The 26,439-nt window shown below is 65.6% G+C and overlaps 1 protein-coding gene across 2 annotated transcripts in view; it reads left to right on the top strand.

The window, feature by feature from the left end:
• The window catches only part of AGAP3 (ArfGAP with GTPase domain, ankyrin repeat and PH domain 3), a 111,453-nt gene that overhangs the window by 72,826 nt on the left and 12,188 nt on the right, over nt 1-26,439 (top strand). For both annotated transcript variants that reach the window (XM_090048040.1, XM_090048039.1), the window contains exons 10-12: nt 2,743-2,847; nt 6,035-6,203; nt 24,263-24,436. In XM_090048040.1, the coding sequence (XP_089904166.1) occupies nt 2,743-2,847; nt 6,035-6,203; nt 24,263-24,436 (448 nt within the window). The remainder of the gene's footprint in view (nt 1-2,742; nt 2,848-6,034; nt 6,204-24,262; nt 24,437-26,439) is intronic.

A 26,439-nucleotide genomic window follows, 5' to 3' on the forward strand; every position in this document is an offset into this window, starting at 1 on the left:
GTACCCCCCATGCCAGCATCGCCAAGACCGGCAGAGCACCCCCTCCCCGAGAGACCCAACCTGCCGCTCCGCACTGGGCGAGAGGAGGGTGCTGGAAAGGCATCCTGCCCCAGGGACTGATGCCGCTCATTAGAGACCATCCTCAAGGGATCTCCTGGCCCCTCTTGGAGGAGCTCAAGCTGCCGCGGCCTCTGCTGCAGGCAGGTTTCCCGGACCGCGAGTCGCCCTTGCCACTCTTTTCTGAACCCTCTGCAATTGCTCCACGTCCTTCCTGAAGAGCAGGTGCCAGAACCGGACCCAGCGCCCAGCAAGGGGCTCTCCAGGACCATGCTGGCTCCCTGAAGCTTCCCTGCTTGCACGGTTGCAGGTGCCACGCCGGGCGCTCGGGGTCTGGCTGCGCCCCATGCCCTCTAGGTCCCCGTCCCCCCGTCAGTCTGGCCCGTGTCCTTGGGGCCTGGAGCCAAGGAGGCCCCTAGCCACATCGTCCCAGCCTGGTCCGTGGGACTGAGCCATCCCCCCAGGAGTCACGGTCGTGCTCGTCAGGTGTGCACGTCTCCCAGGTCATGCCTAGACAGCGGAGGCTGCTGGGCCATGGGCTTGGCCTTGTAAAACCCTGCTAGAAAGACCTCAGACACCTCTTTGCTAGTTGTACCACCTCTGCCTTTTAACCTGTCTTTTGTCAGTTGATGGCTATCTGCTGTAAAAGTTGCCTGGTAGTAACAAAAATTTCTTGCCTGGGGCTCCGGCCGCTTTGCCATAAATCACAGTCTCACCAGACATGCTAGTGGACTTCGCCGACAGGATCTGTTTCCCGTGAACCCCATTGACAGGCATGATTTATGCTATCCTCCTTTGCTCTTTACCCATGGCTTCCTGCATTGGCTTGTCCATGGTTTTACCTGGTGTTGATGTTAGGCTACTTGGTATGTCACTACCTGAGTCATCCCTTTTTCCTTTTTAAATATTTGCCTAATATGAGCTGCTTTGCCATTCTCAGGTCCTCAGCCAGTTCTTTTACAACTCTTGAGTGCGATGACCTGATCCTGTGGATCAGCAAATGTGTGGCTTTAGCAGCTGCAGGCTGACATCCTCCCTTGTTACGGGGAGCACAGGACATGCTTCCTCCTCCCTGTACGCTGTGAACACAACGTCCTGCTGCTTCCCCAGTGGGGCACAGAAATGTCTGTTGACATCTCTGGCTCTCTGCGGTGCCACGGGAGGAAGCGCCGGAGCCCAGGCTGTGCGTAGGAGCCGTCGGGCTTGGGCTGTGGGCTGTGGGAGCTTGGTCACCTGCCAGGTCTGTCACAAACGCAGCTGTCCCCAGACTCCGCTCTCCATCGCTCTTGTCCCTGGTTCTGTCCTTGCTTTTCTCCCCCCCAGCCTGCAAGTGCCCAGCCCAGCCTCCCTCCCCCAGCCCATTACCCTGCCCTGGCGCTCTGCTCTTCCTGCACTGCAGGGCTGTGCCACGGCGGGGTGTCAGGGCTGGGAGCAGGGCTCTGGGGGCAGAGTCTGGGCTCGGCGGGCTGGGGGGAGCGGGGCTCTGGCGGGGGAGCAGCGAGTGATGAGCGGGGCCATGGGGTGGAAAGCGGGATGTGGGGAGCAGGACTCTGGGGCAGGGGCCGGGGGTGGGGAGTAGGGCTCTGGGGTTTGGAGCAGGGCAGTGGGGTTTTGGGGGAATGGGGCTCTGGGGCAGGGAGCAGGGCTCAGCGTTGGGCTGTGGGCAGGGAGCAGGGGGTTGGTAGCGGGGCTCTCGTGGGAGCAGGGCTCGGGACGGGTGCAGGGCTCTTTCTGCACATCTGAGCCATGGGCTGGCAGATGTGGAGCCCCGCATAGTTGGGCTCGGTGCTCAGCGACCTTTCGTAGCCCTGCTTGGCCCTGGCAGTCCCCCACATCCTGGGGAGCTGCTGGGATCCAGCCGGGGAGGCTAGGGGGGCTGGTTCGGTCGCGCCCCCTCTCCGGACCGACCTGGCCAAGCTCCTGGTGGGACACGGGAGGTGCCAGGTGGCTTTGGGAGCCCGGCTGGGCTGGCTGCCTCGTCCCCCTCCCACTGCTCCTGGCTCCTGTGCCCGCACCCCAGCCCCTCACCCAGAGCCCCTGCGCTCTCTGCCCCCTGGTCCTCCGGCCACGTGTGACCACGGTGCCTCCACGCGGTGCCCCTGTGCTGCCCCATCGTGGGGCCCGTTCGCCTGCTGCGGTGGGGCATGGGTGCTGGGGTCAGCCAGCGTGTGCCGCCGGGGCATGTGGAGGGCAGCGCTGCTGCAGGTGGGGGCCGATCTGCGGCGGGATGCATGCGGCCCACGTGCACGTGGAGCCGCTCGGGGTGGTGGGGGGCATGGGGGCGGCTGGCTCCGTGCAGCATGGCGGAGCAGAGGTGTTACCTCGAGGTTGGGCAGGGAGAGGGAACAAATCTTGGAGCTGTCCAGGTATCGGGGCCCCTCCTGTGAGCCCCAAAATATGGACATCCCCTGGCCGGTGCCTCTTCCCTAACCCTCCCCTCTGCCCGGCAAGCAGAGGCTGGGCTGCCGGCTCCTGCCTCCTCTGCCCCTGCCGTGGCAAGGGCCGGAGGGAGCAGGGCTGGGAGGGCATGCGATGGCTGCCGGCTCATGCTGGGCAGCTAGCAGGGCCTGGGAGCCGGGCAGGATTCAGGGCTGCTGGAGCCTCACCCTTGCCCCTCTCCCTGCGGCTGCGCTGGGCACCGGGGGTCCCGGCCCGGTGGGCACTGACGCAGCTCCTCTCCCGCAGGGCATCCTTCTGAAGCGCAGCGGCAAGTCCCTCAACAAGGAGTGGAAGAAGAAGTACGTGACGCTGTGCGACAACGGGCTGCTCACCTACCACCCCAGCCTGCACGTGAGTGCCGCCCGGGCTTGCAGGGCAGAGGGAGCCCCCCGAGTGGGTGGGGGTGCAAACCGCCTGGCCCCAGCAGATGCAACGCTGCAGCCTCCGTGCAGCGTGTGCTGGCCCCTGCCTTCCCCGGGTGGGCTGCTCCTTGGGGCCCTGGACACCTCCTCTGGTGCTGGCTGTGCCCCAGTGAGGAGCAGGGGCGAGAAGCAGGGTGCAACGAGGTCGCTGGGTGTTGGGAGGCAGTGCCGGGCGGCTGTGTGGGACCTGCCGCTGCGTGGCTCTCCGCTGCATGGCTCAGGCGCACAGCTGCCGGCCCCATCCATCTCTGTCGCCGACCCACTGCGGGGCTAATGGCTTTTCCCCGCTCCCTCTCGCACACAGCGTGCGGTGGGGATGGCATGCACCTGTGGCATCGTGGAGCGCGGCATCCTCCGGACGGAGGGGATCACGGCTGCCGGGTGGGGGAGGCCGGCTCGGCCGAGCACGGGGCACGGGCAGGCACGCTCTCCGAGTTGGGGCCTGGCATTGCATTGCTGCCCGGGGCTTTGCTCCCGCCCGCAGCCCCCCGTGCTGCTCTGAGCTCTGTCGCCTCTGCCCGGGCGTGCTCCCCTGCTCCCGGCATCCTGGGCCCTGCCACCCTCCTCCCAGCCCGTGCCCAGTCCCCTTCACGCTCCCCACCTCCCTGCCCAAGCCTGTGAGTGCTTGAGCAGCTGCCAGGCTTTTATTACATGCTGTAAAAAAGCCAGAGACCCCGGGGAGAGGCACCCGGGCGCAAGGAGCCGCGGCCAGCCCTCATCGCCTCTGGCACCGGCGGTGCGGGGGCGCCCGGTGCTACTGAGCAGCCGGTAGAGGCGATGCCCAGGGCAGCAGCACCTGTGGGGTGGGCTGGGGTCACCTGCCTGGCAGGGACGGCTGGCCACGGAGCACGTGGCAGGGATGTCCATCTCGGGACAGGGTCCTGTCCCATCACCAGGTGTCTGGCAGGCCGGGGAGCCGCACGTGGCCCCGGCGCTCCCTTACTTGCTCCTACCACCACGTGTCCTCCAGCTACTCGCAGCCCACGGCCCAGCTCCGCAGCGGGGGCAGAGCTGAGCCCTCCTCGTACTCCCAGGCCGCGCCCCAGCTGCGAGGCGGAGGTGTCTCGCCACAGCCTCTGCGTCGCCGTGGCCTGTCCCCTGCACCCCAGGCTGCCCCCCACCTGGGGCGGGGGTGGCGGCACCGCGCTGCGAGGCTGAGCCTCCCTGCGGTGGGGCTGAGGCATTTCTGTGGCTTCCCGGGGATTTGCTGCTCCCCATCTGCCAGGACTGTCCCTCGGTCGTGGCGACGGGCTCCGTGGGGCACGTGCGCGGTGACACGCGAGTCGGGGTGCCTGCGAGCTGGCGCAGGCCTGCAGGGAGCTGCCATGGCCCTGTGGCTGCACCGCTCTGCGCCCCTGGCAGCTGGGCCTGCAGATCGGGCAAGTCGCGGCTCGGGGCTTCCCCTGGGACCCATGCTCAGCAGATGGGATGCCCAAGGCTGGAGCCTGGCTGCAGCCGTGCCCCACGGGCCAAATCCCAGCATGGCCTCTCCTCCCTCCGTGGGTGCCCGACAGCGTCGATGCCGGGCGGAAAGTGAGGCCCGTGCGCTCTGACGCCGCGGCCCTGGCCCCAGCGCTCCTGGGGCCCCGCGCGCTGCTCGGCCCGGCTCCGGCGAGCCACGCGGCGCTGCGCAGAGCCAGGAAGGCAGCGTCTCCCATTTTGCAGCCAGTGGAGCCATTCACACAATCACCTTCTGTTAATTCTATCTGCAACATCAATTAAATTGTTTGTAGAAACTAATTGAATGTGGCTTAATCACACATCTTAATAGCTTTCCACGCTTTGAACTCGTTGTTAATTCCAGTAATAAAATGAAATGAGAGAACTGGCTGGGTAATTAGCGAGGAGGCTTGGGAAGAAATTGCTGTTTTATAGCATGTAATAAAAGCCGCGCGCTGGTGACCGCTCTCTCCGGCAGGCAGCCGGCTAGTGCGCCGATTGTGCTGAGCTAGGGAAAATCCTCCCGGCCCTCTGCGATTCCCCGCCCGGGGGTTTCTCCTGGCTCCCCCTCAGCCTGGCCGCGGCCCCGCTGGGGACGCTGGGTCGCCAGGCCGGTGCCTGGGGTGCGCACGGGGCACGGGCGGCGTTGGGTCCTGCTCAGGCCGCCCTGCTGGATGCTGCGTCCCGCCCCAGGATCGGTCTCCCCTTGACCCCCGGCATCTCAGCCTGTGGGAGGTGCGGAGGGAGCGCGGGGCTCAGGCTGCGCCCGGGGCTCGGAGGGGAGCCCGGCTGCCCCGAGCGCCCCGGGTCGGGGACGTGCTGCCCCGCACCCCCCCACCTGCTGCTCCCAGCCCGCGGCCCGGAAGAGCCGCGGCCGCGGCCTGGGAGCGGGGCGGGCCGCCACGGCCCGTGGCGGCGCTGATCTGCTCTGTGACCTGCTTGTGAACTGGAGCAGACCCGAGCTCCGCCGGGGAGAGACTGCAGCTGCAGCTTCCTCCGGGCCAGCTGCCGCTTGGCTGCGGGGGAGCTGCGCGGGCGTGGGGGCCCCGAACAGGGACCGGACCCCCGCCCAAGCTCCCAGGGGACCCCCTTGCCCTCTGGGAACCCGTGCCTGGAGCCACGAAAAGCCCTGCCCAGAGCAGCTCTGCCTGCCCTTCCCTGGTCCCAGGGGCTGCTGCACCCTCGCCTCGAGGTGCCTCCGTCCCAGACGGGCGCTGATGGCGGGGGGGTGGCGGAGACCCCGCAGGGCACGGGGGCTGCAGCCTGCACTGACCTCCTTGGCTTCGAGGCGGATATTTGCGCCTGCTGCGGCCAGGTCCCAGCAGCGGGGGGTGAACAGCAAGAACCCCTCCCGCCCTGGTCCCCGGGGCCAGACCCCACTGGCCGTAAGCTGGGAGAGGGGCGCCCAGCCCCTGCCAGCCGGGACCCCCATCTCTGTTCTGGTCCAGCCGGGGTCTCACAGGAGCACCGGTTCTGACCCCTCCCTAAAGGCTCCTCCGGGGTTAGGGAGCGGCACTGGGGTCAGGGGATGGGCGCTGGGGCTGGCCTGCAGCCTCCCACCCCTCGGCCCCAGCCCAGCAGCTGCAGGGAGGGCAGGAGGAGGCTGTGTGCCTCCGGGGCAGTGCAGGCAGGGGAGGGTCCCGTGCCGCGTCCTGACCGCGCTGCTTGTGCTGCAGGATTACATGCAGAACGTCCACGGCAAGGAGATCGACCTGCTGAGAACGACCGTGAAGGTGCCGGGCAAGCGGCTCCCGAGGGCGACTACGGCCACGGCCCCCAGCGCCAGCCCCAAGACCAACGGGCTCGCCAAGGAGCGGAGCAGCACGCAGTTCCCGGGGAACACTGGTAAGACCAGCGGCCACGGCCACGGCGGGCACCCACGCTCCCCCTGCACGCTGCCTGTGCCCTGTCTAGCCACGCGGGCCGCTGACACGGTGCACGAGGGGCCTGGTGCTCCCTGCCTGAGACCCCACTGTGTTTTATGCACGGGGGGCTGAGTTTGTTCTGCTGATGGGTAGCGCCGGGCAAGGTCAGTCCCGGGGTGGGTGGGGGCGGCCTGGGCGCTGCGCGCCTGCGGGCACACGGCTGCACGTGCTGGAGGAGCCGGTGCATCGCTCACTGCTGCGAGGCCCGAGGCGCCGTCTGGGCTGGGTGGTGCGGGGCTGGAGGGCAGGGGTCAAGGACGGGCTGCAGTGTCCGCACTGCCGAGGAGGTGGGCTGCGCAAGTTCATTAGCGGTCGCTTGGGGCATGGCGTTGTACGTTGCTCCATGCTTGGGCATCGTGCCTTGTTGCCGTCCAGGCAGAGGGGTCAGCAAGGCCGGGGCAGGTCAGTCCGCCTCCTTCCCTTGCCTTCTGGCGCCAGCTCTGCCGCTTTAGGGCCTCGGTTTTAATGCCCCGGTCTGGAAAATGGTTTCCGTCTGTTGCGAAGAGGTGCAGGGACTGGCTGCGCCAGGGAGATGAGCACCGTCAGAGCGGCTGGAGCTGCCTGAGGCGGGATGCACGCTGGCATGCACCTCCTGCACTCGGGGCTGGGCCGGACACGGCTGGGGCCTGCGACCCCGGGAGTGTCTGAGCTGCCAGGGGCATGAAGCCTCTCCAAAATCCTGCTCCGTGGCAGGGAGCGGGGTGCAAGGGGCTTTTCCGACAGGTGGTTTGTTAATCTGTCGGTGCTCGTTTCAGAGGGGCGAGAAGAGGCAGTTTCTTAGGGTTTCGCTGAGCTGCCTCGGGGCTGGGTGGGGAGCGGGCTGTGAAGACGCAGGATTGTGGGGGCTGCGGAGCAAAGGGGGCTGAGCCCTGCCGCACGTGTACAGCCGGGGGCTGGGTGAGAGCTCTGACTCGCTTGTGTTTGCTCCCAACAAACCCTGGAGCCCCGGGGGCTGCCTGCGCCGCTCCGACGCCTAGAAAAGGGTACCGGGCATTGCACCGGGCAAAGGGAACGGAGGGCCAGAGAGCCTGGTGCCGGCCCTGGACAGGAGGGTGGAGCAGCTAATGTGGGATCCTGTCAGCGTGTCTGTTCACGTGACTCCGGTGGAGCTTGTCCCATTGCACCAGCCTTGGAGGGGGTGACCGCAGGCTCGCTGACCGGTCTGGCAGCACGCGCAGATGGGGAGAGCGCAGCTGATGGGTCTCCCGCGGCCCAGCCCCAGGCCGGCCGTTCCTAGGCCCAGCTCGTCAGCATCCTCATCAGTGACCAGGCGACGCCAGAGCTTTGCTGGTGATGGTTTCAGATGGCGTGGGGGGGTAACCCGACAGCAGGTGCTGGGGGGGGCTGCAGCCAGGGCCCAGGAGAGGAACCAGCTCGAGGCTGTGGGAGCCCGGTCCACCTGCTTCTCTGGAGGAGGCCGGGAGGGGGCCCGTCGGTGCCGCCCGCGGGGGCCTCAGCGGGTGCAGACGACGGCATCCGCAGCCAGTCTCGAAAGTGCGGTTTCCTGCAGCGCGGGTGACGCTGTCGCAGCAGGCGCACAGGGCGGGGGCTCCACGCAGGCCAGGGTCTGCAGAGATGAGACCTCTCCCTGGTGCCTGCCCAGCCCAGGAGGAGCTCCCGCGCCTCCCTGCGTGGGTGGGGGAAGGTGACAGCCCCTCTGGCCCTGGGTGCTGGAGCCGAGCTCTTCCCTTCCTGGGACGGGATCGCTGCATCGACATCTGCTCGCCAGAACATGCGCGACTCGCCCAAGGCGATGTCATCAGGGCTGCATGGGTCAAGGGGGATTTGTCCCATGATGCACAGCTGTCCAGATGTGTTGTGTGCGTGCATATGTTCACACCTGTGTGCACATGTTTCTCACCTTACTCTGGCACGCTGGGGCCAAGGCACCGGGCGAGCTGGCCCAATCCTCCAAGGTGGTGAGGGTCTCCTGCCTCCTGGCTGAGGTCTGGGCTGGTGCTTGCTCCCGTGGCTGGACCTCACGTTGGGCAGAAGTCCCCCAAAACCAGATTTGGGCCTGGAGGGAAGCTCTGGGAGGACTTCTGGGAGCTTTCTGGAGCGCGTGGGCCTCACTGTGCTTCCCCCTTGGACCTGTCAGGCACACTGGCATTGTGTCGCCATCCTCCTCCTTCATTTTGCAGCTTTCACGTTCTTCCAGCGTCGTGGTTTTTTCCATGGAGTGAGACAGGGAAGAAAATCCAGGCAGGGACAAGACTCGCTGAGCCCAAGCGCCGGGTCTATTAACAGTTTTTAGATCTAATTAAATGCAAATAACTAGCATTAATGCCGCATTAAGGCTGAGCAATCAAGCCCTTAAAAGTCAGGAAATTCCCCAAGTGAAGGTGCCTGCCCCGCGTTACCTCCGCTGCTCTGCACTTCTTGCTGGTGTGTTAACCACAAGCTGCGCCGCCTGCCGGGGCCACGAACAGCTGGCGCGTCGGCATCGCGCTCCATGCCCAGGAAGATGGGGAGGGGTCCTCCACCCTCCCTCGTGCCCCGGCCGTGCCCTGGGCCGAGCCAAGCTGTGGGGGTGCCACCCAAGCTGCAGGGCCTGGTCTCTGATGAGGCGTAACCACGGCAAGCTGGCTCCACATGGACCTGCGGTCAGTGGACCCCTGGGCAGGCCCGGCGTGGCCCCACGTGGCCGACAGACAAGCCCCCATGACATTTGAGACCCCGTCTGCACAGGACGTGTCCCCTGGAGCCAGGGAGCACCAGGACGCAGGTGCCCTGTGCAGCCACACTGCAGACCCCGGGCCTGGCTCCCACGACCGTGCTGGGGTCTCGTGGCCAAGCCCAGCCTCGCCCCTTGAGGTTCCCATTCGCCTCCGTACTGCATCCCCGGCTAGGCCCGGCTCCGGTGCTGCCCCCGAGGGCTGCAGCAACACCCCAGGCCTTTCCTGCTGGTGGCCCAGAGCTGAGGGCACGGCTGTCCCGTGCCCCCAGTGCGGGACGTGGCACAGAGATGTGCCTGGTTGGACATCTCTGGACCCGGCTTTTCCAAAGCGCCGCCCCCACGGCAGGTGGAGACAGGAGCGCGGGACGTCGGAGCCCAGGGCACCGCGAGGGATGATCGGGAAGCGGCTGGTGGAGCCTGTGGGACCTGCCGGAGGCGCGCACAGACCTGGTGCCAAGGCCAGGGCAGAACCCAGCAGCGTCCCCGCTCCCCCCTCCCCACGTGCCACTGGGTGCAGGGCCCACCCCGGCCGCCACCAGAGCCCGGCCCAGCGCGTGGGGTCGTGCCGCGCAGCCGGACCCCGGGGCGTGGGCCGCCTCCGGCTGGCGCTCCAGAACTGCAGGCGCCGCTTCCGATTAAGGCAAGTCTGAATGCAGCTTGCTCATTGAAAAGGGCTGGGCGGGTGCCCCGTGGCGCCACGTTGGCATGTCGGTAGGTCCCCAGCGCAGGTTCGTGTCCTCTGCATAAGGAAGTAGCTGGTAGCAGTGGAAAGCTGCTCTCCTCTGCATGGACCTGGTGTCGGCAGGTTTTGGAGCAGCGGAGGGATGATGAGATGGGGGATGCGGGTGCCAGGCAGGTCCAGGCTGCGCAGGGGCTGTACGCGCCGGTAGCAGCCTCCGGCGTCACTGTCACCTTCTGCACCAAAGTCCCACCGCACTGAGCGGCTCCTCTGCTCCTGGCCTCCCCACCTGGCTCCCCGGCTCCGGCTCCTAGCCCCTCTCCCCTGCAGCTCCTGCCCCGTGCCCTGGCCCATCACCTTTCCCTCTCCCCCAGTCTTGCTCTCTGCGCTGCGGCCAGGTGGGTCCCTCCTTGCCCTCCAGCAAGGGGACCCCAGAGAGGGCAATGGAGAGGCTTCTTGCCAGGAAGAGCCCTTGCTCAGCCCCGGGGATGGCGGCTGTGCCCAGGAGGAAGCTGTGCGGGGCTCTGTGCCACCCTCTGCCACATCTCTGTGCCTGTGCAAGTGGGCACTCCAGGGCTGATTGCAGGCCTGGCTGACCGCATGGCCCTGACCCCAGGGTGACCCCTGCCACGGGTCAGTGCCTGTCCAGAGCCGAGAGGGGCTAGACGAGAGCACGGTTGTCACATCAGCAGGGTGAAGCTGCAGGGTCCGTCCCTGAGCGGGTGCTCTGCTTTGCTCCCCGTGCAGACGTCCAGTTTGTGCCGTGCAGATGCTGCAAGTCGGGCCCTGGCAATGCCCGCGGGACAGCCGCGTGCAGCCTCCTGCTCCTGTCGTGGCGGGGTCCCACCTGCCACGCGCTGCCTGTGTCCTGGCGTTCCCCAGCGCTTCTCAGCTGCATCAGCCGGTGGTGTGGGGGGTTCGCTTCTCACCCCCTTCCCAGACCACGTCCGCACCGGCGCTGGGTCCAGGGGTCGTTCTCCCAGCCCTTGGTCCTGTCTCAGCTGGTGCTGGGGCTGTGCCAGCACTTTGCCTTTGACTCTCGTTCTCTTGATGGTTTCTCAGGGAAAGCTGTCACAAAGGGACTTGGGAGTTTGCGTGAATGCTGATAAAACTCACAGGCTGCTAAGAGCATCTCCGAGCTCTTACTGTCTCCAGCACCTGGCAGCAGCTCTGGAGCACTCCTGTGAACTGGGGAAACTGGGAGGATTGGGAACAAGTGGATGGAGGGAGCCAGTGCTCAGACCAGGGCAGGGCACCTGCTCCAGGGGTCTGGACTGTCTCCTGCAGCAATGCACCGGGTTAATGGCCCAGATGGTGGCTGCTGGCTGGCGGTCTCGGCCTGATCCGTGGCCATGCTGGTGCCACGCAGCTTCTGCGGGCAGCCGCTGGAGCGAGGCGTGCCTGCCAGCCACGCCTGGGCTGCGTCGTGGTGGGCACGTCCGGGCAGGAGGTCCCTGCGGATGGCTAGCGGCACCGAGCAGCAATGGCTTGGGCCAGATGCGCCCCGCGGGGTTTGTTGGGCAGCCGCAGAGGGGACAGGGCAGCAGCCCCGTGGCAAGAGACTCGGGCTTCGCTGGCCGCGCCAGGAGCTGTCGCTGGGAGGCGCAGCGCAGGAAACGGGTCTGGGCGCAGGAAGCGTCAGTGCCCAGTCGCCCCGGGGGGCCGTGACGCAGGGAGCCTGAGCGGAGGGACCTTGGTCCCTGCCCCCCGGCCAGACGCTCGTCTCTCCCTGCGCCCTCTTAGCCCTGGCGCCGAGTGCGAGAGCCCCTCTGCGCCAGCCAGCCGCATCCAGCTGCCAGCCCCTTCCCATCACGCCGCAGGCTTGGTGCTGCCCCGTGACCCGACCCCTTCCCCCATGGTCAGGAGGGCCTGCATCGTTCAGGCTCTTGTGGGCACGGCAGCAAGGGGGGGTGGCAGGCTTGGCGAGTGTGCCCGGCCCCCATGCATGGGGGGAGTGTGGCGGGGCAGTGGTGCGTGGGGCTATCCCCTTGGCCGGTGTGGCAGGAGCAGGAGCAGACCCGTGCCCAGGAGCAGGAGCCAGAGGCGTGCGTGAAACGAGGGGCCAGGCTGCTGGGGTGGGCATGAAGCATCACTGGAGACACGGCCCCGGGGGCTGTCCTGTCCCTGCACGTGGTGCGGCTTCCCAGGTCCCAGCCGGGGCAGGCACTGCAGTCCCGCGGGGGTCTGCCTGGGTGATCCGGCTTTCGTGTCGACAACAGCGACGCCAGCATGCAGGGTGGGAGCAGAGCACGGGCTGCCGGGCTCCCCGGGGGAGAGTCAGCTGCTGCCCGGGGGTGCGGGTCCCCACTGGGGTGGCTCACAGCAGGCTCCGGGGGTACCGAGGAGGAGGGAGGGAGGAGATGTGTGGGGGGAAGAGGAGACGGGGTAGGCTGTGGGAGATGCTGCTGGCAGGGAGAGGCAGCAGCAAGGCAGGATGGTCCCTGCACTGCAGCGTGGACTGTGGGGCTGGGTGCTGCCCAGGCCCTCCCCATCCTCACTGCAGAGCAGGCAGGCCGCCCTCCCCAGAGCCTCTGCAGCAAGGGGGGACTCCCTTGGCCCTTGGGAGGTCTGGGTCTCTTCCCCGCTGCATGCAGCGCCTGTACCACGCAGAGTGCCCGTGGCCAGGGTGCTGGCTGGGCTCTTGCAGGCGGTGACGCCCGGGCCCTGCAGCCCTGCCTCTCCGCAGCACCGGCAGCTGAAGGTGCTGGAAAAGTTTCATAGTTGGTCGGTCGGAAGGGACCTGAGCAGATCATCTAGTCTGACCCCCTGCCATGGCAGGAAAGAGTACCGGGGTCAAACAACCCCAGCAAGATGTGCATCCAGCCTCCTCTTAAACACCCCCAGGGTAGGAGCCAGCACCACTTCTCTTGGAAGTTGGTCCCAGACCCTAGCTGCCCTGACCGTGAAGTCGCGCCTCCTGATGTCTAGCCTAAACCTCCCCTCTGCCAGCTTGTGACCGCTATTCCTGGTCCCTCCTGGCGGTGCTCGGGGGATCAGGGACTCCCCCAATGCCTGCTGGTCCCCCCCGACTAGTTTATAACAGGCCACTAGATCCCCCCTCAGCCTTCTCATCTGGAGGCTGAACAGATTCAGGTCCCGCAGCCTGTCCTCATAGGGCCTGCCCTGCCACTGACCATGCGAGTGGCTCCTCTGGACCCTCTCCATGCTGTCCACATCCCTCCTGAAGTGCGGCGCCCAGAGCTGGATGCAGTCCTCCAGCTGCGGCCTGACCAGCGCTGCATAGAGGGGGAGGATCACCTCCCTGGACCTGCTCGAGATGCATCTGTGGATGCACGACAAGGTGCGGTTGGCCTTCCTGACCGCGTCCCCACACTGCCGGCCCATGTTCATCTTGGAGTCAATGATGATCCCCAGATCCTTTTCTGCCTCTGCCCTGACGAGAAGGGAGTTCCCCAGCCTGTAGGTATGGTGCCAGTTCTTCCTCCCGAGGAGCAGCACCTTGCGCTTGTCGGTGTTGAATCCCATCCTATTCTCATCCGCCCACCCCTGTAACCTGTCTAGGTCATATTTAAAAAAGGACTTCTTGTTGTGCTTGATCCGGGTCGCTCATCCCAGTCCCATCTCCGCCTTGGCCTTCTTGACCCCCCCTGCAGCCCCGAGCAACCGCAGTGTAGTTCTCCCTGGTGATGACCCCTCCCTGCCATCGGGGGTGCGCCTCCCTTTTAGCCAGGAGACATTCCCGGATGCTTTTGGTGAGCCCTGGGGGCTTGTGTGCCCTCCTGCTCCCTTTGATCCTCGTTGGGATTACCTTCCTTTGGGCTTGGAGGATCGTCTCCTTAAGGAGCGACCACTCTCCTTGGACACCCGGCTCCCCTCCCCTCCGGGACCTCAGCGCCTCCCCAACTATCCTCCTTAGCTCGGTGAAGTCTGCTCTCCTAAAATCTAGGGCCTCTGCCTTGCTGCCGGCCTTTGCCACCTTGCGCTGGATGGTGAATCCCAGCAGGCAATGATCGCTGTCGCCCAGGGGGTCGAGCACCCGCAGCCCCCGCACCAGGTCATCGCCCATGGCCAGCACCAGGCCCAAGGCGTCTCCCCGGTGGGGCTGTGCACCTCCTGGGTTAGATGGAGGCCCTGCATATCGGCTAGGGACGTACGTGAGCGGTCAGACCTGGCTGACTGCTCCTCCCAGCAGACGTCTGGAAAGTTCAGGTCCCCCGTGACTACCACGTCCTTGGACCTAACGACCTCCGTGAGCCGACTTAAGAATTCCTGGTCAAGCTCTTCCCCATGGTTGGGGGGTCTGTAGTAGACCCCCACCATTAAGTCTCTTTCCCCTCGACTGCCTCGTGTCCTAACCCAGAGCACTTCCGTGTGCTCCTCCTCTGACTTTGCGCTACCTGGCGAGGATGTGTATTCCTCCTTAATGTAGAGTGCCACCCCCCGCCTTTCCTCCCCTCCTGTCCCTCCTGTACAGCCCAGAGCCCTTGATATTCACCGCCCATTCGTGCGTTGGGTCCCCCCACGGTTCAGTGAGCTGGTGAGTTGCTTTTAAGTGGTGCATGGGGGCGAGAGCCACACTGGGAGCCCGAGTGGATGGCATGGGCTCTGTTGGGTGCATGCACAGAGCCAAGGGCACATGGCCTGGGGCTGACCGTGTCCGCGTGCAGGGGGCACGACACGGCCCAGATCCTGCGTCTGCAGCAGGGGCTGGGGCGAGCGCGGCCCCCCAGTGCTCCATGCGGCAGCGTGAGGCCCGGCTCCCCCAGGCCGGGGTTGCTGAGCCTGCTGTGATCATGTCACGTCGGGCTCCGTCGATGTTAACATCTCATTATCTTTGTTACTGTAATTACATTATCCGCTGCTTTATGCAGAATTATTCTCCGAGGACTAATTGATGGATCCATGTTTAATTCATTAATCATTAGCATCAAATTCGACAATTACAGTGCACACTGATTGTGGAATTTCAAATGTAATGAGGGGAGAATTAACAAAGAAAAGGGAAAACCTGTTTCCCTGGCACACTGCTGCTCGCCGTGGGGGACAATGACATTGAGGAAGGAAGAGAGAGGCAGAGGAGCCCGTGCTGGGTCGCGCGGGGCGGGACGCGAGACCTACCGTCCACCCTGGCTTGCAGGACAGGGCACAGCCTGTGTCCCCCCTCCCGCCCCGGGACCTGGGCGGGCGTCCGCGTGCCAGGAGGGGAGCTCGGGTCCAGGAGGGCAGACCTGGACAGCGGCTGGGCTGGGAGGCGGCGGGCCCCGCTGGCAGCAGGGGGTTTGTGGGGTGCACCCAGGCTCGGGCGGGGGTTGGGGTGTGCCCTCGGGACTCCCCTCCTGCCCCTCTGTCAGCCAGCCCCAGTGCAAGCCGGAGGGGCCCGCAGAGCCAGCGATGCTGCCCCTCCGCCTCCCGGCTCTGCCCAGTGCTGTCGCCCCTCGGGAGGTCTCGGCTGCGCCCTGCCACGGTGCCGGCTGGGGCGGGGGGGCTCCGTTCACCCCCCGCGTGCGCAGTCGGACCGGGCGGCGCTGGAACCGACCCCGCAGACGCACGCTGTCCCCTCCATCCTGGGTGCAGCTGCACGCGCTCTCCGCGGGTCGCTGCAATGAGCAGCATCCTGCGGGCATTTGCTCCGGCACTGGCGCCACCCCCGGCGCGGATAACCGGGGTAGGGGCGTCAGGCGGCCCCGGGGTTCTGCCTCCCGCGCCCCACCCAGGCGTGCGTGGCCCGGGCTGCCGGCGCCCTCCAGCGCTGGGGCTCGGGCGCCAGGAGGGGGCCGCCCCCCGTGCTGCGCGGGCGCTGCTGGCTGTGCCGCGAGCCGTACGCTTGCTTCCGAGGGCCGTGCCCGTGCGGTGCCGGCCAGCCCGGCGCTCCCGCGCAAGGTGCTGTTCTGCCCTTCCCCACCCGCCGCCGCGTCCCTGCCTGCCGCGCGCCACCCTGGGCGCAGGGTTCGTTGCAGCCGTGCGGGTGCGGTGACTTTGCAGCCAGGCGCGAGGGGAGTAGAGGGAGCGTGGAGCCTGGCCTGTACGGCGAACCCCTCGGCAGGTCCCAGTCTGGGACCGGGGCCAGGCTCTTTCGAGGGGCTTGGTCAAGCGACTGCATCAGCTGCAGCGGGACCACCCAGCTCTCCCGCAGGCCTGGCCAGGGTCCCTCCCTGGACCCGCTCAGGCTGAGCCGCTCTCTTCGTCTCTCCAGCCCAGGATCCTGTGCAGTCCACCCCGCGGCACCGGGTAAACGACGCTTGCGCTTCCACGCTCGCCCTGTTCAGCCCCAATTTCTTCAGCCTCCTGGTGCCTCTCAGCGTTTGGGCAGGCACCGCTGGTGCCTGGACAGTGCAACCTCGCCTGGCTCCATGGTGCTAGGCCATGGCTCTCCTGAGGGGCCAAGAAGTCGAGACCTGTGTCTCCGGCCAGTTCTGCGGCCAGTGGGGAAGCTGCCCCGAGTCCCAGGACCCAGAGCTGGGGTTTGAACGAGTCCGTCCCAGAGCTGCTTCTCCAGGCAGGATCATCTCAGGCCTCACCGTGGCCTCTGCAGCAGACGAGCCCGCGCCTGAGGCTCTGCAAGGAGCCTGCAGGACCCATCACACCTGTCTGCCTGGCCAGGGCTTTCGTGGCCTCTGCCTGCTGTCCTTGGGCCCCGGGGCTCCAGAGAGCGCAGCAGCAGGCGTGACCGGCAGCTCCGGCTCCTGTGATGCCGTCCCAGGATCAGACGTGCTGTGCTCCGGTAAGCCTGCTGTCTCGGGAGGCTGCACGCTGGGTGTGTGCGTGCACACGGGAGGGGACGGGGGAGGTCTTCCCTCCCTGGGAGTCACCAGAAAGCCCTGCCAGGCTCCGTGCAGGGCACCGCCGCGTCGCCTGGCAGCATCGCTGCTGTGCCCCGGAAAGTGGGTGCCACAGCCCGGGTCTGACCCTCTCTGCTGGGCTGGTCCAGCCACTCTCCGCTGGTCCCAGCAAGTCACGCCTGCCTTGTCACTGTCTGTCTCTTAGCAGGCTCCTAAATCTTGGGGATCGGAGGTGAAATGCAGGGCGAGGGGTGTTTTCTGGGGGGTTGGCCCGTGGAGGCAGAGCGGGCCCCGGCGCAGTTGCCACGCGTTGCCTTCTGCGATTTGCGTGGAGATTCCCGGGGAGGTCGTGGTGCCTCTGTGGCCTGGGCCCTGGAGACCCTGCCTGGCCCACGTGTGAGCCTGTCAGCCTGCACGTGAGCCCGTCCCCCCATGCTGCGCCGATCGCACTGACACTCAGGTGCGTGTGTGCGTCTCCCCCCCCGGAGCGGGGGGAACTGCTGCTCTTTCCAGCTGCACGGCTCTGTGAAATAGCTTTCCGAGGTGTCACTCTGCTCCGACACATGCACAGGCCCCCTCCGTTGCGTGTTCATTTATTTTCCAGTGGCAAACTGCGTCGGCAGCCCCGGCTGCCAGCAGCCCACGGGGAGGGGGCTCGGGCACAAAGTGCCTGGAGCTGCCACCAGCCCTGGGGACCCCGGGCTATCATGCACTGAGCCCTCCAGGCACGGGCCGTTCCAGGCGAGCCAGAGCCCCCAAAGCAAGGACTCGTGCGTCACAGCGTGAGCCTGACTGCTTGGCACCCGGCATGGCAGCTGGAGGGCCCGCTCCCCCGGGCACGAGCGCACGGGGCCTGCAAGGGGTGCGCCTGCGTCGCGCTTTCATGCACCTCTGTGCGCATCGGTGACGCGGTGGCCGGGCTGCCGTGGGCACGCTGGCCCTGGGCAGGGCCTCCCCACGGTCCCCGTCCATCCGCCCGTCCACTGCGCTCGCCCCCATGCCGGGGGGCTGCCAGCAGCCAGGGTGGGGGGCGGCTCGGCAGGAGGAGCCGGCACGCGGGAGGGAGGGAGCTGCTGCCTCTGCCCCCGCTCAGCTCTTGCCGCCCTCCCTGATGGGAAACCAGAGATTGATTTTCTCCAATCCAACAGTATAATCACTAACCCTAATTAGAGATAATTACTGGGACTTGCTACGCTTATTACTTGTTAGAGCAGTAAAGGAGCTGCACGCGGCAGGGCTGTGCAGGGGGAAAGGCCACAGAGGAAGTGCGGGGGTGGGGGAGGAAGAGCGGAGAAGTGGGGGGGTGGGGAGCGGGGCTTGGCGTGGAAGTGCGGGAGGGCGGGTGTGCAAAGTGCCTCCTGGGACCAGGGGCCTCTGCAGCCACCCCGGTGCCTCCGGCTCGGGAGCCAGCGTCCCTGCCTCCCGGCCCGTCGGCCCCAGCAGCACTCCCTCCGCTTGCCTGCTGGTCCAGGCGCTACCATCGCTGGGCTCGGGCACGAGGTCCACGTGGTTTAGGGGTGGCCGGTGTCGGGTGCTGCACAGGGGAGCATAAAGCCGGCAGCAGCGAGTGCAGGGTTACTCGCTGCCACCATGGGCTCGCCTCAGTCCCCTCGGTCGTGTCCCAGGGCCCGTGCCTTCTGTACTGCGCAAGAGGGGTCTGGAGCCTGGGGGGCTCGCGCTGCCCGCCTGGGCCTTCCCTCCGCTTTGCACAAAGCCTGTAGACCCGACGCTGGAGCTCAGCACAGACAGAGGCGCAGGACCCCTATCCTCTCCGCCTCTGCAGCGAGGTTGGCAGGGGGGCGCAGAGCCAGCACCCCGCAGGAGCTCAGGGGCAGGTGATCTCAGGGCGGTCGTGTTTGTGGGTGCGGAGGATAGAGACCGAACCAGCCCTGTGTATTTGGTACTTTAACAGGACCCTGGAAGCAAGGATGAGCCAGATCAGCCGGGAGAAAAAAATTAAACCAGGAAAGCAGGAATGATCCTCTTTGGGACTATTTCACCCCACGTTTTAGAAGCCACAGTCAGGGCAGAAGGCCTCTCTACTTAGACATGCAGTCGGGCTTCGAGATAATGTTGGGTAGTTATTTAAAAAAAAAAAAAAAAAAAAGAACAATGGAGAAGCTGATTAGTAATTAGTAGACATCCACTTTCTACAAGAGAAAGTTATCAAAAGGGCACAGGGAGAAGTCCCTGACTCGATACCAACAATAAAACAGAGGTGCCGAGTCACTCGGCAGGTATTTCTCCTCTCTATTTAGGAACATCAAAGCAATGGGCTTCTAGACAGGTCAACAGCAAAACACTTTCCATCCCAACAGTAACTAGAAATGATGTTAAGCAGCAGCTGCCACAGTTGGGCAGATGTTAATCACCAGCTGTGCATAACTTGCATCCAAGACTTTTAGAAGAGCTGGCCAAGGAGCTCTCTAGCTTGTTAATGGTACTTTTATCAAACCTTAGAATATGGGCAGCGTTCCAGAGGACTTGAAGAAGTTAATGTTGTGCCAATAGTTAAAGCAGGTGGATGAGACAATCCAGGTAACAATTGCTCTCGGCCTGACTTCAGTCCCAGCCAAAATAATGGAAGGGCTGCTACAGGACTTGACTAATCAAGAGTTAGAGAGGAAAAGTAACTGATGCCAAGGGAACATCGGTTTATGGGACATGGATCCTGTCACCCTTGGTATGTTCTGAGGGGTCTTTTTGATAAAGCTATGAGTATAAAATAAGTTTTGACTTCTGTCAGGCATCCAACGTGCCTGTATACAACAGTTTGCTTTGGAAACAAGGATGGCACCGTGTCAGCGTGGCCCATGTTAAATGGACTGAGAGCTGGGTAAGTGACGGGCCTCACGATAACCTTTCAAACAGGGAATCCTTGTGACCTGGGTGGCTTCTAGGTGGTTCCCCCCCACCCATGATCGCTTCTGGGTTTTGCTGTCTTTAGCATCTCTCTCATCAGCGAAGCAGAAGGACACATAGGATCTAGCGCAGGGACACGCAGGCAGGTCACTGATGCAGAGCGACTCTGGCCTCCCCATAAGACGGGGACAGGGCTCTACGCATCCCGAAGCCCCTTCCAGTCCTGTGTGCGTTTCCGGCAGCCACATGTAAAGCGCTGCACTCAGCAGCAGCGAGCGTGGACCGTGGGCACCGCAGACCTGGGACTCTGCCCGGAGCTACAGCGTCTCTGTCAGCTTTATCCATGAATACCTGAGCGGCTTGATCAGTTTGGAGGTACCGTTCCCAGGGACCTGCTCCACCAAGTGCTGGTTGGGCTTGAAGGGCCGGAGGAGTTCCCTGCAGAGGAAGCTGCCTGGGGGGAGATTTAGCTTTATGCCATCTGGGAGCAGCCCCTGGGAATCCAGATCATTGGCTTGGCCGCATCCCGCGCGCCCAGCCCGCGTTGTGCAGGTGGCTGCAGATGCCGGACACGGTGCAGTAGCATTAAGCCTAAACCGGGCTTGGAACGGCTTGTGTTGCTGATTGCTTGGTGCGGGTCTCTGACCCTAAAGCCATGGACCGTGGGGAGCTCAGTCTTGCTCTCTGGGTAAGGGGCTGTGACCTTAGACCCCCGGAGCCAAGGAGCCATGGCTCAGACTCGTCCCCCTCTGCACGGGGAGGAGGGGGAAGGCCGTCTCCAGCACCTGCGGCCCCATGCAACAGGTCTCGTGTTCCCGGCTGTTGTAGCTGCTGCTCGCCAGGGCATCTTGTAGTGGTGTCATGAGGGTGCAATGAACATCTGCTGTGTGCGTGCGCACTCTCGTCCTCAGCCCTGGGGAAGGAGGGTGATGTGCTGTGGAGTGTCTGAGTTAGTACAGCTTTAATATGCCTTTTTCTAGTATTTGCACACATGCGCACGCACACACATGGGCCTGCTGCTGCGTGTTAGGTAGGGCAGGTCCCAGAAACGCACCTTGCTGTTGCAGGGAGAGCAAGGGGAGGGGGTCTAGTGTTGCTTCTAGGCTCCTGGAGGAGCTCGTCCCAGCCCTACGGCGAGTTCAAGCCCCACGGATGAGCTCCCCTGTGCCGGGGGAGGCCCTGATCACAGGGAGAGCCGCAAAAGAGGCATCCACGAGGCACGCGAAGCATCTCCAGGCTTCTACGCCAAGAAACGTCAGGACTGGTTTGAGGGGAACGATACAGAAATTCAAGCTCTCGTTGAGAGAAAAGGGGAACCTTTGAAGCTCGGCAGAACGGTGTCGGCTCCCAACAGAAGCAGCACAGCTGTTGCTACATTAAAGCTGAGACCAGAGGAAAACTCGAGAGCAAACGAGTATGTTGTGGGGGGAGAAAGCAAAAGAGATCCAAAAGTTTGCCAGCAGCCACAGGATCTGGTTTCTCTAGCACGCTGCAGGCCAAGCACACCAGGAGCCGCCCCGCCAACGTCCCAGGGTGGAACAACACTTTAAAGGCAACTCCACCATCAGCGCACGGTGGAAGCAGCACTTGCAAGAGCTCCTGAACCAAGATTTGAAGCCCTTCCACACCACCCCGTGATGGACTACCTTGCCGTCCACCAGCGTCTCCAGAGACCTTGAAAGCCACTGAGCAGGTGAAGCACAACGAGACACGTGGTCCTGATGGACCGCCTGCTGCAATTTGTACACGAGGTGGAAAAAAGCTCTTGGCAACTACACATCATCCTTGTGCAAATCTGGGAACAGAATCGTAGCGTCCCGGAGCCATGGGGCTGGACGGGACCCCCAGAGATCGCATCTAGCCCGGGCCCTGCCTGGGACAGCATCACCCCATCCAAACCGTCCTGTCCAAATCCACGAGCAGACCCCCCAGTGACTCGAGCGGAGCCAGAGCTGTCACCGTATTCGAGAGGGGAGATGGACCGGACTGCAGCCGTTATCGTGGCATTGCACGCCTGTCTGCAGCTGGGAAGGTCCTTGCCCCCGTTCTCCTCAACAGACTCACTTCCTCGCTGGGGAGGGTCTGCTCGCGTCCCGGGGTGGTTTCAGACCTCTCAGAGGGACAGTAGATATGATCTTTATTGCTAGACAGCTGCCACCGGTGACGCTGAGATCTTTACATAGCCTCCATTGCCCTGATGAAGGCCTTTGCTGCAATCAACAGAGGCACCTTATGGAAGATCCTGATGAGACCTGGATGCCCGCCAAAACCTGTTACCATCCTCAGACTTCGTCAGGGCGACGTGACAGCAGCTGCCCTAAGCAATGGCTTGGAAACGGACCCCCTCGCTAGTCGAACTGGGGCCGAGTGAGGTGTGTTTGCACCCACGCGCTTTTCCATCTGTATCACAGTTACTCTGCATCTCGTTGCTGGTAGACTTCCCTCTGGAGTCAGCATCCAGTATTGCGCGGACACGGATGTCTTTCATGTCACCCCGATCCTGTCCCCTGCCTGCGTCACCACGCGGCGGGCGCAGGCCCTGAGCCCCCACAAGAGCTGGGGGGGGTGTTTCCCCTGTGCCTGGCATGTGGCTCACACCCTGTCCAGACAGACGTGGGGCCTCGGACCCCGGCCACCTCTGCCGGGTGAGAGGGTCGTCCTGGGGGACCGTGTCGAGCCCCGTGGGGAGCTCCCAGAGGACGAGAGCAGCCGTCCGCCTGCCGGGGGGCTGGATCTGCAGGCAGGGTCCCAGCTGGCCTGACGCCCGTCTCCCCCAGCACCTTTCCCGCAGCGGCGGTCACGGTGGAGCGCACGGATGTTCTCCAGTCCGGCCTTCCCGCTTCCTCCTGTTCCCGGCGCGGTGCAGCCGCGCTGCCTTCCTGGCCTCGCACCTAGGCCGCTCCACCCCGCAGCCCTCGGGCCCTCCGGCAGCCGCGTGGTGCCTCCCTCCCCGCCAGCCCTGGGGCAGCAAGCTTGCGGCTGGCGCCAAGCAGACGGTGACCGGGACCGGGGTCCCCTTGCCCTTCCCTGAAGCCCCCAGCCAGTCTCGGGGTGTTGGGGGCCAGCGTGTGCAGGGCAAGGCAGGCGTGCAGCCTGGGTCGCAGCCCCCTCCCCTCGTGGCCCAGGGGACAGTCGATCGCTCCCAGGCCGGGACCGAAGAGCGGCCCCAGCCTCGCCTTCCCGAGCCCAGCTCCATCCCGGGCTGCACCCCAGACTCCCTGTGGCTCCCTCCTCGCGTCGCCGGGAAGGCGCAGGGACCCCTCTACGCAGCACGCGGCCCCCCTTGCTGATGCAGGAGCTGGTTCTGCCCAGCTGGGACCTGGGGCGCGGGCTGAGGATGCAGCAGCCCCCCGGGTCGTGGGAGCCCCCAGGCCCCCAGTGGGGTCTTTGGGGGGGATGTGACTCGGCTGCCCCGCGCCTTGCCCTGGGTGGGGGCTCATCTCAGGTCGTGGCCCTGCGGGAGCTCGACTCCCGGGGCACAGCGCCCTGTCTGCAGGCGACCCGTGCAGCGCCGTGGGGTGGATGGATGGATGGGTGCTCTGGGTGCTGAGTGCCACCAGCACCCTGCCTCTCCCCGTCCCAGGAGAGCAGCCCCCTGCCCGGGCGGCAGCCGGCGTCCCTCCCGTACGGAGGCGAGTGGAGATGGATGCGGCAGTCAGGAGCAGAGCGCCAGCTAATTACCCTTCCGAGTGTGTCTTGTAAATTAAGGGCTAATTAGAGGCAAAGTCAGTGTCATGGTTTTACACGTGTTTCTGTGGCGCTGAACGCGGGGAGGGAGGGAGGGGGGGGAGCCTGCGGCAGCCGGGCTCCCAGCACACGCGCCGGTCGGTGGGTCCCGGGGCCGGTGCCCGGGGACTCGCCTGGAGGGGAAGCGCTGGCCCTGGGGGAGGTCAGGCCCAGAGGTCGCGGGCGAGGCGGCCTGGCACAGCAGACCGGTGGGGTGGGGAGTCTGGCGGCTCCGGGCGATGAGCGCCGCGGGCCGCGCTGCCCAGGCTGGGCGCCGGGCCCTTCCTCCGCTGGCGCCCGCGTCCCGGAGCCCAGGAAATGGGGAACCTGTCGTGGCTCCAGGCCCGGGCGTGCGGCTGCAGCCTCTGTTGCAGCTGGGGGCCGGAGGTGCGCGCCTTGCACGGGCAGCGCAGGACACCGGTCGCGGCGCGGGGGCCCTGCGGGGCCAGCGGGGTTTGAGAAAAACGAAAAGCAGCTTCAGCTGGAGAACAAGGACGGTGCCGGTGCCCCAGGCTTCCTGCCCTCCTGCCCTGGCCTGGGGGAGGAACGGGGGTCTCTGGCCTGGACGGCCATGCATGCGTGCTCATGCCTCCCGCTCAGACCCCTCGGGCTCTTGCGCCCACCGATCTCGCGCTGTGCCAGAGGAGGAGGGCCTGGCCCCAGCCCGGGCCTCGGTCCCTGAATGCAGCCCAGGTGGTGGGTTGCTTCCAGGAGCTGTCCCCCCTCCCCCGCCTCCCGCAGCATGGGGCCCCTGGCTGCAGCCGCTCACAAGCAGGGGCCCCAGCGTGCAGGGGCCTGGCGGGCGGACTGGGGGAGCCCTGCGAGGGGAATGGGGCAGGGTGCCCGGCTGGACAGTGCTGGCCTGGTGCATGTCTGGGTGCCTGTGTCCAGGTGCCCGCCGGGGTGGGGTTGTGGGTTGTGTGTGTCCAGGTGTGCGGCTGGGTGGTACAGGGGGTTGTTTTTGTGTCTGGGTGCCCAGCTGGGCAGGGCTGGGGGTTGTCCGGGTGCCCACAGAACCAGTGCTGGGGTTGTGTGTCATGTGCCCCAGGGTTGTGTGCGTGTCCAGGTGCCGGGGACTGCATGCACATCCAGGTGCCCAGCGGCAGGTGCTGGGGGCATGTGTGTGCATGCTGGGCACCTGGCAGGGGTGCTGGGGGCAGGCCGTGTTCTCGAGGACGGTGTGTGTGGCCGGTGGCTGGGCCTCCTCGGCCAGGTGCCAGCAGGACGAGTCAAAGGTGGGGGGTGCGGCGGTGGCGCTGGCGCCAGCTGAGCATGTCCCTGTCCCTGTCCCGCAGGTGCCCCGCACTCGACCAGCAGCACCTCCCTGCACTCGGAGCGCTCCATCAGTGGCATCAACCTGGTGGGCTTCAGCTCCAAGCCGGACGGCATGCACCAGCGCTCCTACTCTGTCTCCAGCGCTGACCAGTGGAGCGAGGCCGTGGCTGGCCCCGGCGCCTGCCCGAACCCCCGTAAGTAGCGTGTGCAGCCCCGGTTCGCTGCCGGCACCGGCAAGGAGCAATGCAGAGTCCGGCCCTGGGGGTTCCCACACTAGAGAGGGGGCAGAGAGACTTCCCGGCAGGACTTCCCCTGCCATGGGGCACGCGGGGCGGGTGGCGGGACAGCGGCCGAGCACGGCTGACGTGCGCCTGGCGCGCAGGCTGGGGCGGTGCCCGGCCCCCTCCTCCCCCCGCCTCGCGCGCGCCCCGTCTCTGCTGTTTCAGGACAGTTGAGTGAATTAAAATAATTCATACATTTCCCAACGTAGCCACTTTGCCGAATTGGAAAATAAATGCTTTTGTGCTGCATTCATCACTCCGGCGTGCCGGGCTCTGCCGCCGCCGCACTAAAAAAGCAGTTAAATGCACATCAAGAGTGGAGGAGCCATTTCCATGCCTGCTCGCCCCCTTGTCGTTCTCATTAGCGCGGCAGCCGCCCCCCCGCGCGGTCCCAGGGGCTTTCGCAGTTTAAAGAGAGCCTCTTTATGATCATTACCGGAGTCCGACTGTGCCGGCGCCATTTGCAGCTGAGGAGGCTCCTCATTTGTAACTGTGAAAAACTATCAATTTCGGCGCGCCTGGTGCAGCGCCTCCATCATCGGCCCCATCAGCTCCCTGCTGGAAGCGAATTAATCAGACTGTTACTGCTGATGGGGCAGCGCCGGCAGCGGCAGCGAGCGCGAGGGCGCAGCTCCGAGCCAGCCGGCGAGCGGCGATGTGCCGGCGCCCCCGCCCACCCCCTCTCCTCGGACACGGAGCCCGGCGGGGCCGGCTCTGGCTCTGTCTTCGGCTCCGGTTCTGGAGGAGCCAGCGCGGGGACGGGAGCAGGGCTGGCATCGCACCCCTGCCCCGGTGGGCCCTGGCTCAGGCCCTGCCCCATCTGGTCCCACCCTGCCGGCACGGGGGACCGCCTGCTCCAGGGTCCTGAGGCCGCCCCCAGCCCCAACGGCTCGCTTCCCCGTGCCGGCTGCGGCAGCAAGGTCTGTGCGCTCGCACGGGGCGTGCGATGCTGTGGATTGGACGAGATGGCCTCTGCCGGTCCTTTCACCCCCCTCCTCTGATGGTGCGCTCGCACAGGGCATGTTGCACTATGCGCTCGCACGGGGCAGGGAGGTATCGTGAGCTCACGTGGGCCGGGGGCTGCACTTGCACAGTACAGGAGTGCTTGAAACGCTGCGTCCCCTGCCGAGGCCGTGGCCTCTGGAGGCGGGTCTGGGGTCTCCCAGGCCCCAGCGCTGCTCAGCCTGGTGCTGTCTGTGCCCCCATCAGGCCAGGGGCAGGGGCTGGGGGCTCAGGGCCAGGGGCAGTGCCTGGCACTGGCATCCAGGACCGTGCCCCCGGCCCTGGCCGTGACACGTGGGGCAGGGAAGTGCTGTGGGTTGGCAGCTCCTGCACCGTGTTTCGTCGCCCAGGGCCGGAGGCGAAGGGGGCACGTGGGGCTGACGCTGCCCCGTGCCGCGGCAGGTGGAGCGCGCTGCAGGTGCCGCGGGCGCCGCTTGCCTGGCTGCTTTCAGCAAGGTCCCCGGGTGGGCAGGCGGGCACCAGCCCCAGGAGCACCGTGGGGGGCTTTCAGCTCCGGCCCTGGCTCCTTGCACCAGAGTGAGACGTCCGGGGAAGGGCTGGACCCTCTGCCTATGACCCCCTTCCTGCCGGCGCCTCTCGCTCTGCCCATGCTGGGTGCGTTCGCTAGGACGCCAGCAGGGAAGGGGCTAATCTCCCTCCCCGTGCGCAAGACGAGGCGGGGAGGGAACCTGACACCCAGGATGCCGGCCCCGGGCCCGATGCCAGACCCAGGGCTGCATGGCCCCTGGCAAGGGGGGTCAGAGCACGGCCGAGGCAGCCTGGAGGCCCCTGCCCCAGGTCTGTAGGTGCAGGAGCAGGTGCTGGGGCTGCATAAATGCAGAGCAGCGAGTCCCCAGAGCCTGCAGGCTCAGAGCGGCGGGACAGCCAAGGGGCCACGCAGCTCACAGCCACGA

The sequence above is a fragment of the Crocodylus siamensis genome, chromosome 5 (assembly GCF_052110815.1).
Source record: "Crocodylus siamensis isolate JL-2025a chromosome 5, ASM5211081v1, whole genome shotgun sequence".
NCBI lineage: Eukaryota > Metazoa > Chordata > Crocodylia > Crocodylidae > Crocodylus > Crocodylus siamensis.